This window comes from Sminthopsis crassicaudata, chromosome 2, assembly GCF_048593235.1.
Source record: "Sminthopsis crassicaudata isolate SCR6 chromosome 2, ASM4859323v1, whole genome shotgun sequence".
In the NCBI taxonomy this organism is placed as follows: Eukaryota; Metazoa; Chordata; class Mammalia; order Dasyuromorphia; family Dasyuridae; genus Sminthopsis; species Sminthopsis crassicaudata.
Window position 1 is genome coordinate 494,567,533 of NC_133618.1, and position 12,130 is coordinate 494,579,662.

Genomic DNA, 12,130 nt, shown 5'->3' on the forward strand with positions numbered 1-12,130 from the left:
ATGCTATCAAAGAATTAAAACAAAGCAAAACAGCAAACTACTTAACATCCATGTGAGGGATTATAGGATTTTTACTTTGTTAGAAACAGCTTCAGAGAGACTGCTCTTCAGTCTCTGGAGACTGGAAACCCCTTCAAACTATTTCCAATGAAACTGGCTTTCTTGTTCTTCACATGATACAGTCCATGTCCTCTCAGTGTCTTTTTATATAGTTTATATCTGGATGTTTTTCTCATCTCTACCTCACAGAATCCCTAGTTTTCTACAAAACCAAGCTCGAAATGATGCTTTTCTTGATTTTCATCCCTCCTTCCCCCATTCCTTTCGTTCACACTTTGTATTTATTCTGTTCTAACACGAATGTTCATGTCTGTCCCCCAAAAACATAAGCTCCATGAGGCCAGACTAATTCATTTTGACTGTACTTAGTGTAAAGTCCGTGCTTAGTAAAAGTTAACGATTGGTCGCTCTCAGGAGAGAGAACAGGTACTTGAGCTTTGTCTCCGAGGTGGATTCCCGGGTGAGTGCCCATCCGGAAGAGACAGATAGATGTAGGTCAGTCTAAGTAGATAGATCCCAAATTCCAAGAGATCGAGATTTTGGATTTGGCTTTTCACACCTATCATAGGTTCAGGATTCCAGGATTTACACTGCAAGATCCCACATTCGCAAACTCATTATAACCGTTTTCCCATCTACACTAAAGAGGCCCAGGCCCAGGGAGTCCGGTGTCTGACCCGGCCAGTGGTTTTCGCTCCTGGGCTTCCAAGGCCAGTAAGCCCGGAGCAGGCGGAGTCGGGGGCGGGGCCGTGGCAGGAAGAGACCGGAGGGAGCCGCGGAGCCCAGCCGGGAGGCCATCCCGTCGCTCGGGTTTCGGTGAGCAGCTGTGGGCCGGGCCGAGCCGAGCCGAGCCGGACCGGGCCACCGGGCTGGAAGGGCCGGGAAGGAGGCCGCCTGCCTTCGGACCTCTGACCTCCAACCATCCTAGACTGCTGGACAGACAGACTGTCGGGTTGAGAGCACTGCAGCCCGCAGCCCCATTCCCAGACTCTCGGGGTGAGAGACGCTCCCAGGTCGGACGTCTGGGACCCATCATAATCTCGGGCTCCCGGGGAGGGGCGGGGTGGGTGGCCGCCTCGGCTGCCCCTATAACTCTCCCGCCCTACTCGGGCTGGGACGCCTGCTCGCCTCTCCCTCCCTCTGCAAGCGTCTCCTTCCAGTTTTGGGGAGCGCTTCACCCTTTCTTCTAACTAGGCTGCGTCCCACCTCCCATCCCCACCCAGATGAGCTGGGCGAGGACTCCGGACTACTTCCTTTCTCCCCATCCTTTTCTCCCCCCGCATGGGGATACCCTCAGCTTCCAAACCGAAAAGACCACGGTCCTTCCCTTCCCGCTGGCTGCATCTGCCCCGCCTACCCTTTCACACCCTCAGCCCTCAGTCACCCCTACCCACCCAAAGTGGAGATCGCCTCCGGCCAGACTGAGGTTTTCCCCTTATTTTTTCTCCTGAGCCAGGCTGGGCCCTAGAACCACTCCTCCCCACCCTATTCCCGCCCTCAGCTAGAGTCACTTTCTCCGCCTCCCCTTTAAAACATTCCTTACTCCCCCTCCCCAATTCTGACAGACCCCGACTCCCTTCACTCTACTAGAGCTTCCCTCCCCGCATTCTCAATCGATTGCCCTTCACTCGTTTTCCTCAGAGAAGCCCTCGCCCTCTCCAATTCTCTGTCTTCATGCTAAGGCCTCTCCTGGGTGGCCAGTCCCCTCCCCCAACCCCATATTTCCCCAGCCCCAACCGTGCGCCCCCGACTGCTTTCTCCCAGGGTACCATGGCCTCTCGTCTTCTGCATCGCCTGCGGCACGCGCTGGCCCTAACTGGAGAGGGCTCGGGAGAGCCGGCCCCTGGCGCGGAGGCCGAGGAATTCCCGGAGAGTTCGGAGCTCGAAGAGGATGATACGGAGGGCTTATCCACTCGCCTCAGTGGCACCTTGAGCTTCACCAGTACCGAAGATGATGAGGACGAGGAGGAAGAGGAAGAAAACGCAGATCCTCTAGGATCAGGGGCCGCCCTGGGACGAAGACTTAAAAATCCTGGAGAGGATGGCGCTGGGGAGGACGGAGGCAAGCCCTGGGAAATGAGGTGGGAGGGCAGTCCTTAACCCCTTAAACCTGACTTTTATTCCCAGATTAGATAAACATATATAAAATCATTCAGTTAAATGTCCTAGGGTTTCAAATAATAATTTAAAGCTTTCTTAAAAGATCAGTTCTGCATTTGGTCCACTCCTATCCTGGGCTCACAGTCAACACAGCCCTTTTCACTTCATAGGTTTTAGGAATGAGTCTTCTAGATTGAGTAATCTGCATCTTTTCGGTTTTCAGAACTCTACCTTGGGGATCTAATCTAATCAGTTGGTTGCCAGATTTAGAGCTGGTAGGGACCTTAGAAACCATTTAGACTAACTACCTCATTACTGAAAAGGAAACAGGCTTAGAAGGAGCAAGTGATTTGATCACCTGCACAAAGCTAGCCAAATAAAAGCTGTGATCCCACCCTATCCCTAAACAGACCGGAATTCCCCATCAGATGGTCCCCGGAGCAGTAACCTCTTGACCCGACAACTACAGGACTTCTGGAAAAAGTCAAAAAGTAACCTGGTACCCCAGCGACTGCTCTTTGAAGTGACCAGTGCCAATGTCATCAATGAGCCACCCTCCAAGTACGTGGTGAGTGAGGCCCACCCTCCACTGGCTGGGTCCTGCTCTCTCCGGCCTGGGCCCTCAAAGTTCTGGGGGAGTGAGGTGATGGATGTGCCCCAAAAAGTCTAAAAGGCAGACAATAGTCTTCCTCTCTGCCACTCCACCCTCTCCAATTGAGTATGACATTTAGGAGACTGGAAGGCCAGTACCTCCCCACAGCTATTCCAAGGAACCTTGCTCAAGCTTGGGAAGAGTGGTCTAGATGGGAGTAATACTGTAGAAGAAAGGAAAAGGATTCAGGCTGTGAAGCTGAAGAGAAATGGCATGTATCAAGGGCAAACCATAAACAGTTTAACAAATGCTTTTAATTTAACTGAAGCAACTAAGGAAGAAGGGTGATAGCTGCAGCAGGTAGAGGGAGTAGCTAGAGGAGCCACTAGAATCTGCTCTGTAGGAAGGAGGAGGGGCTGAATAGAAGAGATATGAGTGAGTGAAACTTGACATGGAACTGAGAAACTGCTCATGAAGGAAGCTAATCCTATCTTAGAAGCAGTCCTAGAACTTGCTAGCTCTACATAGTTCCACTCCAGCCTATCCAGTCAGTAACATACTCACAAACACACACCCCACCCCTCTGGCTGCAATGAGGCCATGGGGACCTCCTCCCACATCTCCAGGTTCCCTCCCTTCCCTTCTGTTGTTGTAAATTACAGAACTCCCACCTGGAGACCTTCCAGAGCACCAGACTTTTTTGACTTTAGATCAGTAAGAATAAGCAAGCCCAGTGTAGATAAAGAACTGGGCTCAGATCAGTAGTATAGAAAGGCTCCGGGATGTAGCTGAATCAAGGAAGAATTGAGGAACTGGAAAGATAAAAAAAGTTTCTTTTGCATCAGGGAGAAGCAGTTTTGGTGGCTCCAGTGCTGGACCTGAGAATCTGAATGCTAGGACTAGTCATATAACCCTGGCCAAGTCCTAACTTCTAGGTTCCCCCATCTATAAAATGGGTTATAGATACTTCTTAGGGCTATTGTGAAGTAAATAAGCCTTCAAATTCTATTCAGCTTTTTATTAGAGTTGCTTCCTCTATCAAATGGCAATAGCATTTAAGTACAGGCATTATGTTGGCTCATTTGACTCTTGAGTCAGGTATTATCTCCCTAAATGAAATTAAGTGACTTGTCAGAAGTCATGCAGCTAATTAATATCTGACAGAATTTGAACTCAAATCTTGTAACTCAACCCCCCTGTTCTATCTACTGGGCCACTTAGCTGCCTCACTAGAATGAAAGACTCGGAGGCCATCTAAATCCAAACTACTTTTAATGTCCTCCCAAAATGGTCATTCACTTGTGATCTCAACTGTCCCATGATTTACTGGCCTCCAAGAGACAATTTAATATCTCCTGAAGCAGCCTATTCCCATTTTTTGATAGCTCTCTTGTTAGGGAACCTTGCTTTCTATCATGAGCACCTTGCCTATGGTCACCCAACTAGTAAATATCAGACTTTAGAATTAAGCCATTGTACAATTTATGTGAAATTTATATTATAAAGCATAACAGTGGATCCCAGGTGCCATGTTGACTGTGACCAGAATCATGCTGTTTCATGTCTACCATTGGCTGTCTGATTATCAGAGTGAGGAAGGGAAGAAGACTGTAATAAGCAGTTAAGCACCTGCTATGTCAGAGGCACTAGGTCTAAACCTTTATAAATATTATCTCATTTAATCCTCTCAACATTCCTGGAAGATAAGTAATTATCATTCCCTTTTTGTAGTAAGGGGATGTTAAAAATGTTAAAATGACTTTCCCAAGATCACCTAGGTACTGAGTTTGATTGAATTTGAACCTAGGTTTTCCTGACTACAAGCCCAGGGCTCTATCTACTGTGCTACCAGTTGCCTAGGTGCAACTTCCATCAGTGGAAGGCAAATTTTATGGTATAAGGAAACCTGAATTTGTTTTTTATCCATTATTAAATTATTATACTATTAAAAATGAAAAGGCCAGGAGGTCCAGAATGGAGTGGCTTAAGAGTTAAGAGTGGAGCCAGAGCCCCAATTCTGACACTTACTAGCAATAGGACCTAGGGCAAAGTGATTTCTTCTACCTGCATTCCAGCTTCCCCATGGACAAGATCAAGGATTCTAATGCTTTTGGGTCACAGACATACTCCCTTCCCCTTTGGCAGTCTGGTAAGGTCTGTGAACATCTTAAAAAATGTTTTTAAGTCCATAAAATACATAAAATTACAACTATCAAGATTTCTTTTAAAAACAAATTGATTGCTTTCTTGACATTCTGGACTCTAGGGTTAAGAACTCTTTGGATTAGATGGTATTTAGAGTTCCTTCTAGCTTCAGAGACCTAGTATTCTGCAATGCTAAGAAATTGGACTTGAGAGGGGGTGAGCACCATGAGCTGCCAGCTCTGAATCTCATCTCTGTCTCTTTCTCTCTGTGCTGCTATGTGACCCTGGGCAATTCAGAGGAGCCTCAGGTAAGTTGGGTCTGCAGGTCCCCTTGGTTGGGCCCCTTTTTCCAGGTCCTGTTAACTCTCTGGGGTGGAAAAGGAGATGAGGTGATAAAGCTGAAAGTGAGGGAGGTGGGCAAAGGGGATCTGGTTGGATAAAGACACTTTCCAGACAAATTGCCCTTTGGTTCCCCCTTTACTTCAACAGCTCTACACCATCGCCCTGATAGGCCCTGGGCCACAGGAACACATGCCAGCTCAGATTTCTCGGCGCTACTCTGACTTTGAACGACTACACCGCCAACTTCGGCAGCAGTTTCGTGGTCCTATGGCTGCAGTTTCTTTTCCCCGAAAACGCCTGCGGAGGAATTTTACTGCTGAGACTATTGCTCGGCGTAGCCGGGCTTTTGAACAATTTCTGGGGCACTTGCAGGCTGTGCCTGAGCTTCGTCAGGCACCTGACCTCCAGGACTTCTTCATTCTACCTGAGCTTCGACAGGCACAGAGACTTACCTGCACTGGTCTCTACCAGGAGGCCTTGAGGCTCTGGACTAATGCCTGGCGCCTACAGACACAACTGGGCACTACAGTAGGCACCCAAAGGACACTGTTGACTCTGGTAGGCTTGGCTGTGTGCCACCAAGAGCTGGAACAACCCAGTGAAGCGAGGCTGAGCTGTGAGCAGTCTCTGCAGATGCTGGGGACTAGTGATTCTCATCCTCTGCTGGGACCTTTTCTTGAGGCTCACGTTCGCCTCTCCTGGAGACTTGGCATTGACAAGCGCCAGTCAGAAGCCCAGCTCCAGGCCCTACAAGAAGCTGGTCTCACCCCTACTCCACCCCCCAGCCTCAAGGAACTGCTTATCAGAGAGGCCCTGGACTAAAAGAGCTTCTTTCCATCCTGACAGGATGTTGGGGGAGAAGCTAGGAGGACAAGGACTAACAGGAATCCAATAAAGGGTGGTAGGAACTAGAAAGATCATAGAATTCAGAAGAGATTTTAGAGATTCTCTAGAATAACCTCTCTGGATCTGCTTGCTTCTCTGTAAAATGGTCATATAACTTGCCCACGGGTCACAGCAGTTGCAGATCTTGAGATCCTCATTTCTTTTCTGCCCCTTTCTCCATTTTGCTGTGCCCTTGACCAGCCTGTGCTATGGTCAGTATTACCTGCAGGTGGCAGTCATGGTAAAGGAGCAAATCTAGCTTCTTCCTCTAGTTGCAATGGCCTCCTCCCCAGGCGAAGTTCATATCTCTGTTCCACCCTTTCCCATATGACTGAGGGACAGTCTCCTCAAAAGGCCAAGAGTAATGGAGCAATTGCTCTAGCCCAGGGGAATAAAAAGGCTGAAACCTCCAAATGGTACCTATCTTTATTATGTGCAAAGAATGGAAGGGGCACAGCCCCTGCCAACAGTTCTTGGTAGAAAAGAATACAGGGATGGATTCGAGAAGTCTAGGAGCAGCTTCTTTCTACAGCTTACTCTCCAGCTCCTGATGCTTCAGCCGGATCATACCCTCCTGGGCACATGTTACAGCCAGGACCCCGTCTCGCCGCCACAGACGCCCATGAACCAGTCCTCGAGAGCCACCTGTGGGTTGGCAAGGAAAGTGAGCATCTGGCTCGTATACCCTTTCAAAACCTCACTATTCTCCACCCTTGGAAAGACTGGGGAAAGAGTACATTATCCCATGGGTTTGGAGGCTAGAAATGGCAACAAATGGGCCTAAGTTTGCCTGAATAGTAAGAGTAGCTGACGTTTATGTAGTGCTTTTATATAACCTTTTTTATCCTCAACAGTCCTGTATGATATTAAAGGCCTACCAATATACAGGTATTATTGTCCAGGTTTTCAAATAAGGAAACTTTTTAATCACAGAGATTAGTTCTTCCAAGCTCCTAGTTCTTCCAAGTCAGAGAGCTCTTTCTATCACATGACATTCTTTCTCAATAATCTCCTATAGACCTGAAATCCAGCAATATCTCTCAAACTATTTCCACTTGCACTACCTCTCTTGTGTAAGCAGTTTTATGAGGTCTAGATTTGATGCAGTGGAAAAAGCCTTGTGTCTCTTATTAACTACTGGCATGATCTTAGATAAGTCACTTCTTTATGATCCTTGGTTTCCTCAAGTTTAAAATGAGAAGGTTGAAAACTAGATGAATCCCAAAGGCTGTTTCCAGCTCTGGATCCTGTGACTTCCCTGTTTCTTCATCTGGAGATATCCGTGCCACTTCCAAATGAGACAATAACACTAGATAAAGATGAGGTAACACTGCTGGAATTCCAAAAGTGCTTTTCCCCTACTTGATCAGAGCTACTCCGGTACTCCACTCAGCATTCATTTTTCCAAATGATCTTAATAACCGTGGTAGTTGTTTGTGAACCAGACCTCCCACCATCTTTCCTTTTCTTCTGAACTCACCAGCCCAGGGGCTTTCACACTCATACAGCATCCAATGGTCAGCTCGGAAAGGGGCATGGAACCACATGGAGTGATCAAGGGAGACCATAACCCGGACCTGGTGGCGATGCTGGTGGGGAAGCATGGCAGTGCCCAGAAAGGCATAGTCGGAGATGTAGGCAGCCACACAGCAATGCATCTTCATGTCTCCTTCCCCTGAAATGTTATCATTAGCTAGTGAGCCCACAGAAGCCTCAGGTTCACAGAGGAATGTAGGAGAGGAAAGAGATGGCAGCTGCTAAGCCACGGCACAGTGCAACAGAGAGGCAGAAGACCTGGATCTGAAATAGGTTCTTCTACCTACTCATGTTAACCTTTCTTGTACTTTCTGGGTCTCGTTTTCCTCTCATGTACAGTGAGGGTTTCTCCCAGTTCTAAAATGGGTGATCTTATAATTACCTATGAAGATCTACTCTGAAATTTCTGACTTTAGCTGCTCCTATCCATCGCCCCTTGGGAGGGGGAAACAACTCTTACCGATGTAGCCCCGAGCCCGAACCCAGAACATCTGTTTGGCCTTCTGTTGACCCAGGATGGGTAGGTCCACCAGCTTGATTTCAATGGGCACTTCTTGGGCAGCAATTCGGTTCAATCCTATTTGATACTTCTTCCGTAGCTCAGGGTCCCTAAAAAGAGTGAAAGGAGGCATTTAGTACATGTGCAGTCTAGAGAGCAAGCCTTAGAGATCATCCAGCCCAACTCCTTAATTTTATAGATGAGGAAACTGATCCCCAGAGAGATGTGATTTGCCCAAAGTTAGACAGCCTAAGTGGCAGAATTGGTGTCTCATAGCTCCATGCCCCAGGTTCAAAAGAGCTGTTGAAGTTCCTCTATCCTTTCACATCTATTCAAAATCAAAGTAATACAGAAGGGAAGAGATTTCTTCTGCTTGGTTACAAGGATCATGAGTAGGAAACATGTGGTAAAAGCTTCAGAGAAGATATATTTTGACCAAATATGAGGGCAAAAAAGTATTAACTGCCGGAACTGTCCAACAGTAAACTGGAACCCAAAGGAAGTACTCATCAAGGGAGGTTAATCAAGAAACTTCAACTTCCTTTTCAGATATAAATTTGAAAAGATGACCTCAAATGCCTTTCAACTGAGATTCTATATGTAATTTCCTTCCTACCTGGCCTTCTTTCACCCCCAACCAATGAATTACCATTGTCCTATGTGAATGAAAGCAGCCAGACACCTCTGGCAGTTTGTATTGCATTTGACAATCCTCTAGATAAGGGAGAAAATCCTCTGATAACTGTAGCCTTTCCTCCTTCCCTCAGCCTCATTTCTGTTCTTCTCCCAAGGCTGTCCAACACTGCATGAGTAGATAAAAGAGCTAGAGGTCCCAGTCACTAGAAGGTTTTAAGCATACTAAATGAGACAATAGACTGTTGTTCAGACAAGAGGTGGATTAGATAATGTGAGTTCCTAACTCTGAGATTCTAGAGTGAAGCTTGCCTTCAACCACAAAGTCCAATATCCCTGAGCCTCAGACTTCAGGATGCCCCACTTCCTAAAGTTTCTATCACTAATCTTTCCAAAATAAATGTCCACAACCTTGCCTTGGTCCTACAAGGTAGGTAGGGCAGAGGCTATTTCCATCTCAAAAGAAAAAGAGGACATAGTCTAAGGTCCCAGAGAAGAGCCCAGCAGTTAGATGTGCTTCCTAGGCCAACGCCTCACCTTATGCATTTGTCTATGAGCTCCTCATGGGTAAGAAGCTCCTCTGGTGGGGGGATGGGCGGCATAGAGAACTGATGCTGGACCGGGCTGGGCTGGGCCTGTTGGAATGAAGCCTGGCAGATGAAGATAGCCTTGCCATGCTGCACGGCTTTCACTGAGCGTACAGAGAAACTGGCTCCTGTGCGTGTCCGTTCCACCTGGTACAACACCGGCACCTTTGGGTCCCCTGCAGGGGACAAGGGAGCACTAGATGAGCCTGGGTGCAGCATTTCCAGTTGAGCCCAGAGAGTCACAGAATAGCTTTGCTGCCAAGGACCTCAGCACACTGAATGCTGGCACTACCAGGGACCTCAGAAACCATCTCTTGGTATAATGAAAAGAACACCGGTCTGGAATCAGGGCATCTAATACTGGCCCTAATATTTAGTACTTTATGGCCTGGCCAAGTGATTTTTCCTCCTTAGATTTTTCATCTGTAAAACAGAGTAATGCTCACAATACTTGCCTTATAGGGTGGTTGAAAAGCTCAAATTAGATAATGTGAAGTACTTTGTAAATCATAGAGGTAAATGTGAATCCAGTTATGATTGACCCTGCTCTTCTCCCCCCCAATTCTCACACTGTGGATGAGAGAACAGAGGCTTAGAAAGGAGAACTGACTTTTTCAACAAGTAGTAGCAGTGTGCAGACTAAAACTCAAGTCCCTGGATTCTTTTATACTTCAATGCCTCATAAAAATGGGTAGCAGAAGGCCTACCAGTCTCAGGGTCACCCATGCAGGAATGAAATCTTAAGTAATAATGTCCAAGTCTGTCTTAGCAATCTCTAGTTCTGCATTTAACACCAAATAGTTAACCATGTCCCCAGCATAGAGTACCGTATCCTTAGAATAGGAAGGCACAGATGGATGTGTGCTGTGTGCTGTTAATGGTTGAGGTAGTAGGAGGAAGTAGCAGTGAAAGAGGAAAGATACCTGCTCTCACAAAGTAGCAATGCAAGGAATGAACATGAACATCTTCGCTCACAGATTTGGCTGCAGCTACCAAGGCCTGGCCAACAATCTGACCTCCAAAGAGCCTTTTGGTTGTGGGTACCCAGTAATTCCTCCCCCTGTGAAGAGAGAAATAGAGGAAAAGGTCTACAATATAATTGCCTTAAGGATGCTTTCATCCCCTGCTTCTTATACTGTAATTCTCTATGTGAGAACTCCTAATTGAATGTAGAGATCGCAAAATATGAATTATTTAGATTTGTTTGATTTGTATGCCTACTTTATATAGTATCTACCTGGGTCATGTAAAAGTATTTTGGGCAAAAAAGGTTGTAAATAGAAAGTTTAAGAAATACTGATCTAGTCTAGTCTCATTTTACAGATGGAGAAACTAAAGCACAGAGAAAGGATGCAACTAGTATTAGCTCACACAAAGTCAGAAGCTTGTGCTAGTTCTCTTTTCACTGTGCGAACTAACTAAAGTTTGAGAAAAGTTACTAAGTCCCAGACTGTCTAAAATGAATAAACCTTGTCCTCCAGGTTTGTTAGAGCCTCTAGGTTTGGTCACCGGGTAACCCAGAGAGGGGTGAGGAAAGAATTCCATAAATATTAAGTGATTACTTATGTGCCTAGCACTGTGTTTGGAACTGGAAGGCCCTTGTGCCTTAAAGGAAACTTACTCTGAATTCAAGCCCAAGTCCTGTGGACTCTGGCCTCCGGGCTCTCGGAGTGAATTCAGAGCCAGCATTTAAGGCCTGGGCCTCTGGGTTGCTATGTAACTGCAGGTTTCACTCCGGGGAAGGAGCGTTAGTGATTAAGAAGTTCAGGACTCAGATCTGGGCCTCTTAAGTGCTTCAAACCAGAGAGCCGGGAGCCTTCCAGGTCACACTCTGAGGTTAGGGTCAATTACATTTTGTCTCAAAGAGCTTCAGCCCAGCCCAGGATCTTGCAACAGTAACCTTGTAGGTTGCTGGCCCGGAGGCCCATCTACTGAATACTGCAGCGCTCTAGGGGAAATCTCAAAGACGGCTGGGAAAGGTCTCGGCCCTGGGATCCCGGCCACCGCGTCCAGGGCTCCCCACCGCCGCCGAGCAGGTCCTTTTTAGAGCCGCTCATGGTCGTGACTCCCCCATCTCAAGGAGTAGGACGAGAATGAGAAGAGGGAACGGGAGAGGGAGGACGCTAGAGCTTTCCTGCCCCGCCGCTCCCCGGGCCCTCGCACCCGAGAAGGGCTCTACTCGTGATATAGGGGGGGACAAATGGAGACCTTGGGCGGAGTCCACCGCGGGCGCCACTACCTGTATAGATCTTCATCCAGCGGCTCCAGGTTGAGCACGCTGGTGACCAAGACGCTGCGGAGGTCCCCGGAGGGTTCCTCGGCGCTCCCCGAATCCAGCGGGGGCGACATCGCGCTAGCTCCGGAGCCGCAAGAGGGAGACAGAGCAGCCGCAGACGCTCCTAGCCCGCGCCACAGCGCCTCCAAACTCGACTCTCGGGCGGGGCTGCGGTGAAGAGCCTTAACCCGCCCACAGCCTTGCTCATCACCCCTTGTTTCCGGGATAAAAGGGGGAGGGCCTACGAATCCGGAAGTTGCCGGCAGGCTCGCTTGGAGGCGGGAGCCAGATTTACATTGGTCGACTCTTCCGTCCATCTTCAGTCATATTGCTCATGCTTCTTTTTGTAACAGGCTCAGGGAGAAGCCCATCTGAGGATCTAGTTTATGATTCGGTCTCCCAGCGAGGGGGCGGTGCCTTGGGTATGGATAATAAGCCCTGAGGGTCGTCTTCTCCCTCTCCTATTCCTCTCCAAC

At 47.8% G+C, this 12,130-nt stretch overlaps 2 protein-coding genes across 5 annotated transcripts; one reads left to right on the forward strand and one right to left on the reverse strand.

Moving 5' to 3' along the window:
- The first annotated feature begins 793 nt into the window (after positions 1-793).
- SNX21 (sorting nexin family member 21) lies at positions 794-6,538 on the forward strand. Of its 4 annotated transcripts, none has more exons than XM_074293556.1 (4): positions 794-1,056; positions 1,825-2,122; positions 2,571-2,728; positions 5,387-6,538. In XM_074293556.1, the coding sequence occupies exons 2-4, from the start codon at positions 1,831-1,833 to the stop codon at positions 6,059-6,061; spliced, it is 1,125 nt and encodes a 374-aa protein (XP_074149657.1). In that variant the 5' UTR covers positions 794-1,056; positions 1,825-1,830; the 3' UTR covers positions 6,062-6,538. The 4 variants fall into 4 exon arrangements, with proteins under 4 accessions (XP_074149657.1, XP_074149656.1, XP_074149659.1 ...); XM_074293555.1 differs by having other exon boundaries at positions 804-1,056; positions 2,571-2,737; XM_074293558.1 differs by having other exon boundaries at positions 806-1,073.
- Positions 6,536-11,893, reverse strand: ACOT8 (acyl-CoA thioesterase 8). The gene is made up of 6 exons (XM_074293559.1): positions 11,619-11,893; positions 10,303-10,439; positions 9,330-9,555; positions 8,121-8,269; positions 7,605-7,799; positions 6,536-6,769 (listed from the first exon to the last, which is right to left on the reverse strand). The coding sequence occupies exons 1-6, from the start codon at positions 11,726-11,728 to the stop codon at positions 6,651-6,653; spliced, it is 936 nt and encodes a 311-aa protein (XP_074149660.1). The 5' UTR covers positions 11,729-11,893; the 3' UTR covers positions 6,536-6,650.
- Positions 11,894-12,130: the final 237 nt, after the last annotated feature.